General features: G+C 68.2%; 1 protein-coding gene across 1 annotated transcript in view; it reads left to right on the top strand.

Moving 5' to 3' along the window:
* Positions 1 to 303: 303 nt before the first annotated feature.
* The window catches only part of LOC105853266, a 25,956-nt gene continuing 20,783 nt past the window's right edge, over positions 304 to 5,476 (top strand). Inside the window, exon 1 of the mRNA XM_012721197.1 lies at positions 304 to 453. Within this exon, the coding sequence (XP_012576651.1) occupies positions 390 to 453 (64 nt within the window). The 5' untranslated portion in view covers positions 304 to 389. The remainder of the gene's footprint in view (positions 454 to 5,476) is intronic.

Consider the following 5,476-nt stretch of genomic DNA (forward strand, 5'->3'; position numbering starts at 1 on the left):
GGCAGCCCTTTGGCCACGGGACCCCACTCCAGCGGGAGAGGCGCTGCTGGGCGCCTGGGAGTGGCATCCATTCTGCGAGGCCGCTGTTGCCATGAGTAATAAGTGTCACGGGGGGGGCAGGGAAAAGAGGTGCTTAATATAGCCCGTTACTGGGCCCCCGCCGGCCTTTTCCTCTGATTTCCTTCCTGGAGCCGTGAGCTTTTGAAAGGAAGCAAAGGCCTTTCACAGCAGATTCCACGAGTTTTTCTCATCAGGGCTTGCTGGGCTTGCCGCTGGGGGCTTGGGGTGTCCGAGACATGAAGCCCCCGTCGGCCAGTGGCTCTGTCCTGGGTCGAGGTTCGGCAGAGACCGCGGGGCTCAGAGGGGCCCTGTGACCCTCTGGCTCTAGGATGGGCAATGCCGTGGAGAGACAGAAGCCCCTGAAGCGAGGCCCTCTGCACCCCTGGAAACAAGGTAAAAGGGGCCGGGCTCCCTCCGCGGGGGCCTGCCCAGCCCTGGCACCGCGGGACACCGTCCAGGCCGGGCAGCCCGGGGTGCTGCCTGCGTGTGCTGTGGAAGGCTGTAGCTCTGGGGAGCACCCCGACAGCAGCGGGCGCCCCCGGCGTCGGACCCTCCAGCGGCGGCGTGGCCCGGAGCCTGCTGTCACAGCCCTGGCACCCCGCGCCTCCCCAGATGCTCGCGGGGCGGGCTCCGTGCCCGCGCCTGCCAGAGCGGCCAGCAGCCAGGTGCGGCCAGCCCTGGGCTTCGAGCGGGGGCTGCCCCTGGACGCAGGCGGCCCCCTGGGCGGGCAGCCGCGCCGCCACGTCACCCTGCCCCTGGGCTGCCTTTGCCCCTTAGCCCGGCCGGCTGCCCGGACCCCAGCAGCGGTGCCACCCCGCAGCCCCACCCCCCAGAAACGGAGGCAGCGCCGAGCGCACCAGCCCCGGGCCGTCTGGGCTCTGAGTGTGTTTGTGAGCAGGAAAACAGAAACAGCAAGGGCAGAGAGGGAGCTAGGTGCGTGCCGCTGGTTTGTTTTCCGCTCAGAAGGGCACAGTGGGGCGTCGTGGCGACCCCGGCCCCCCTCCAGCCCGCGGAGGTGGGGCTGTGGGAGGCGGCTGCAGGCGGGGGTTGCGCCCGACTGAGCAGAACAGCCTCAGGTGGCGGCCGGTTCGGGATGGGCGCGGCGCTCTCGGGGGACTTCTGTTTGTTCTGCTCGTGACACGGTGAGTCACGCAGGAGAGCGTCCTTTTTCGGGTTCTCAGGCCTGACGCGTTTCGGGGTGGCGGGTTACGCTGTCTGCTGTCTTACCCTGACAGGGCTGCCGGGGGGCCCGCATGACCACATCGTGCATCCGAGCGTCCAGGTCAGTGCGACGGTGCCCGCCAGGCCCGGGTGATGCAGAGGTGAGGGAGCTCGCCCTCTTGCTGTACTTTCTTTTTTTTTTAAGAACTTCCGAGGTCGCTGATTATGGCACCTCAGGGCATGTCCTTCAGAGACGGCCGCAGCCAGGCCGGCCGGGGTGCGGGCCGCCAGCGGGCACCTCCAGCCACTGCCGAGAGGCTGGCTTCGGTCCAGCAACTCACAGCGCCACTTTAATTACAGCAGTTTCCTTACTTTGGATTATCTCTGGTGCTCAGAAACTGCCTGGGAGTTAAAACGGCTTAAAGCTTATTGGAAGCAGCTGAGTTTACAGGAGACTCGAAGGCCGCGTTCGAGCTTCGCCTGTTGAGCTGAGTGCGGGGATCGCAGCCGGAGAAGCTGTAGGCGCCCTGACCGGGAGCAGCGAGGGCGGGCGGGGAGCGAGCGCCCCGTCTCTGGCCCCTGGTCGCCCATGGCCCTGCCCCCGAAGTCCACCCAGACCGGAGGGGGTCGCGGGGTGCGGCCCAGCCTCGTGTCTGTCCGCCTCGTCTCTGGCCTCTGGGTAGTGTGCGTTTTGGAAGGCGACTCCGGAGAGTGAGCCGCAGCTGGCCGCGCCCACGCCACGGGCAGCGGGCCCTGGCGTCTGCTGGCCTGTGCACCCCGGCGTGGCTAGCGCTCCAGGGAACCGCCTCGAGCCAGGTGGAGGACAGTCTCTGGCCGCCCGTGCGGTCAGCACATCGGGTTGCTGAAACACCTGCGCGCCGTGGCCCTCGCCACCGCCAGGTCCCGGGCCTGCCGTGCGGCTGGGAAGTGCCCCCGGCTGGGCTCGTGGGTGGCCCTCCTCCCTGACCTCCTGGCTCCCAGGACCCAAGTGGGAGGAGCAAGCCGGAGCCCTTTGGCTTCCACGGGGCTGGCGGTTCCACTGCTTGAGGCCCAGCAGCGTCTGGAGTTAGCCCTTTGGGGACTGCTGCGGTCCGGCCAGCCGCGAGCCACCTGCTGCCCCTTTCCTGGCCTCCACCTGAGCTCCAGAGGCTGCGGGAGTTGGGATGAGTGCTGCCGGGTGGGCCCGCAGCCCACAGCCCCTTGAATGACCGTGATTCTTGTCCCGCGCGTGTCACGGGACCCCGGGGTGCAGGCCCACGGGTGCCCGGATGCCTGGTCTCCCCCGCCCCAGCCAGCCGGAGTCCGGCCTCCCCTTCCCTGCGTCCCTCTCCCTGTGGAAAGGACCACAGGCCGGTGAGCGCAGAAGCGCCGTGGCACCTGTGAATCGCGGCCTCCGGCGGGGCCAGGGCGGTGTTGAACTTTTTGGAAAGTCGTCACTGTGCAGCGGCTATTCAGGATATTCAGTTACCAGGCAGGGTAGCTCTGGAGTGTTGCTCATAATCGCCGCGTGGCCTTCTTCGGCTGGGAGCCCGGCTCGAGCCTGGGCAGCCCGCCCGGGAGCCGTGCGTGGCCCGCCAGCCTGCCGCCGCCTCTGGGCCCTCGCACCCACTCGCAGGCTGGCCGGGCGCCTGCGGCCTCCGTGTCCTCACCTGTGGCTGGTGCTCTCCTACGGGGCGTGGAGGAGTCAGGGCTCCAGCGCGCCAGGCGCGGAGGCCAGTGCCCAGCACGGTCGGAGGAAGTTCAGGGTCCTCACTGCGCTTCCTGGAGGCTAAATTCAGAGGCTTACATTTTAAGCTGAAAAAGGTTACGCAGTTAAAGGAAAAAATGGACAAAATGCAAATAAGAAAAGCGCTTGAGTGTCCCAAGGGGCCGCGAGCGCGTGAGCAGGGCCTGACCGCGCCGCCCCCCGCGGGGCCCACGCCGGCCTCTGCGAGGTCTGTGGCCTTCGGTGACGCTGTGGCCGTCCCCGAGGCCCGAGCGCGGAATATCGCTCCCGCCGCGGGTGCGACGAGCCGGCTGCCGGCGTGCGTGGCCACCCGTGCGGGCTGACTCGGCGGCGCAGCTGCCAGCGTGGCGGGCAGAGGCCCTCGGCCGTCGCGGGCTTCCCTCAACTTCCCTCAGCGGAGGAGCAGACGCAGGGGTGGAAGGGCCGTGAGGGAATTTTTCTCACGAGAAGAGAGGGCGTCGTTGCGGGCGTGGGCACAAAAAGGGAAGGAAGCCTGGCTGTGTCATCGTTACTTCCAGATCCAGAACAATGTCCAGCCGCTGCCACGTGGAGCCCGTGGCCTGGGAACCTGCGTCAGGCGTGGCCCGCGGCTGCGCCCACGCGGGCGGCCCACGGCTTGAGGCCACGCCGGGCCGAGGCCGGCCCCACTCCGCGACTGCTTTCTGGGGCGCTCACATGGGGGTCGCTACATGCTGAAACACCCCATCACTGTTTCTGGGGGCCTTGTGGGGCTCCTGCTGAGGCATTTTGTCTTGGGGGGGTCTTTTTAAAGGGCCTGGGAGCGACGGTCACAGGCTGGGGGCGCCGAGGCTGCTGTGTAACGCTCACGCCCAGCCCGGAGGGAGCAGCCCCCCTCGGAACCCACCCCCAGCTTGCGGCCCGAGCCCACGCGGCGTGGACGGGAGGCCGGCAGGTGTCGTGGGGGCCTTTGCTTCCCCCCTAGTGCTCGGGGCCGCTGGAACTCAGAGTGGCCTCTCCTGACAGGCCGGGGCGTCTCCAGGCCAGGGGCCGCCGGGCGCCGCCCTCCAGCCCCTGTGTCCTGTCTGCCCCGCACTCTGCCGTTTATCCGGGGAAAGGCTGGAAGGCCCCGGGCGCCTGACCGGACACGCAGAGGCAGCTTCCCCTGGCCCAGTGGGCGCTGTGCTCTGAGCCCCGCCTCTGCGGCCGTCTCCCCGCCTGCCCGCTCGGGCGCAGAGGGCTCAGGGGCCTGGTCTGGTGACCGCCGTGGGGAAGGCCAGTGCTGGAGAGGACCCCGGCCTGGGAGCGGGCCGCGGGGGAGGGCGGTGGGAGCCGGCTGGTCTGGGAAGCCCAGGAGGCGGCGTGCGGAGCGGCGTGGCCGGGGCTGGCGCGGCTGGGGAGGGGCCGAACAGGGCTGGCGGCCGCCTGGGCTCTGGGCGGCCTGGGGACTTTGAAGGCAGAGCCCGGAGTCGCACAGCCTGAGCGGTGGAGGTGACTGGCGCTTCAGGCCGAGCTCCCGCCCGCGTGTGGCCGTCCAGGGTGGCCGGCTGGCGGGAAGCCAGGCAGCGCGGGCGCCGGAGCCGTGGTCCCAAAAGAGACGCCGCTGCCCTGCTGAGCCTGCGCGTGGGGCGTGGCAGCGCATCCCGAGAGCTCGGGGAGGCGGCGTTCAACGCTGGAGGGACAGGAGACGGCCGTTGGAGGGGCGAGGCGAGGGCTGAGCCCCGGAGCCCCAGCCCCAGCTTGGGAAGGGCACCGCCGTCAGCCGGAGCGGGCCTGGGGCGTCCTCGGCCCCCTCGGCCCTGAGCTGGGGGCTGCCCTGCTGGCCGTGTGCACGTGCGCGTGGCTGAGGTGAGGAGAGGTTCTGTCTCAGGCCAGGGAGGAGTGGGGGCCCCCCCCAGCCCGGCACCCTCGGCGCCTGGAGCTTGGGCTCTGGGGTCTCCGAGCAGTAAGAGGGTGGAGCCCATGGGCGGGAGTCCCTTGATTGATGTCCTGTTTCATCTTCATTTAGCAGGTGATGGAGCACCTGTTCCCCATCAGACACTGTCAGCCTCAGGTGTTTCCAAACTGAGCTCCTCACCTGAACCACAAAGCTCCCCCCCAGCTGCAGGGTCCCCATGCTAGACCCGGGAGAGGTTAGTTGGTCACAGCCAGGGGTGCCTTGGCACCTGGAGCGCCTTCTCTGAAGAAAGGCACAACCCAAAATAGCTCCAGGTAGACACGTAATTACAGAAGGGTAAGCACCAGGAAAGATCAGAGCCCAGATGTGAGGGGTGAGTCAGATTAACTGGGGGAGGAGGGGGGAGCGGAGGCCATCGGGGCGGAGGTGATGCAGCAGAGGCTGGAGGCAGGGAGCTGGCGCTTTGGAAGACTGCCTGGCCGGGAGACTGCCGGAGTCCAGCAGAGGCTGGCAGCTGGGTGAGGCGTGGCAGGCTGAGAATGGCAACCAGGTGTCTGGCTCGTGTGGACAGGTGTTCACGCCGAGATAAGCGATAGGGGAGGAGATCCTCGCTCTGTTTGGCATATTTCCTTCAGGGCTTTTCAGCTTTTATTAGCTACGGAGTCAAAAGCTGC

This window comes from Condylura cristata, unplaced genomic scaffold (genome assembly GCF_000260355.1).
Source record: "Condylura cristata isolate star-nosed mole 26May11 unplaced genomic scaffold, ConCri1.0 scaffold00006, whole genome shotgun sequence".
Taxonomy (NCBI): Eukaryota; Metazoa; Chordata; class Mammalia; order Eulipotyphla; family Talpidae; genus Condylura; species Condylura cristata.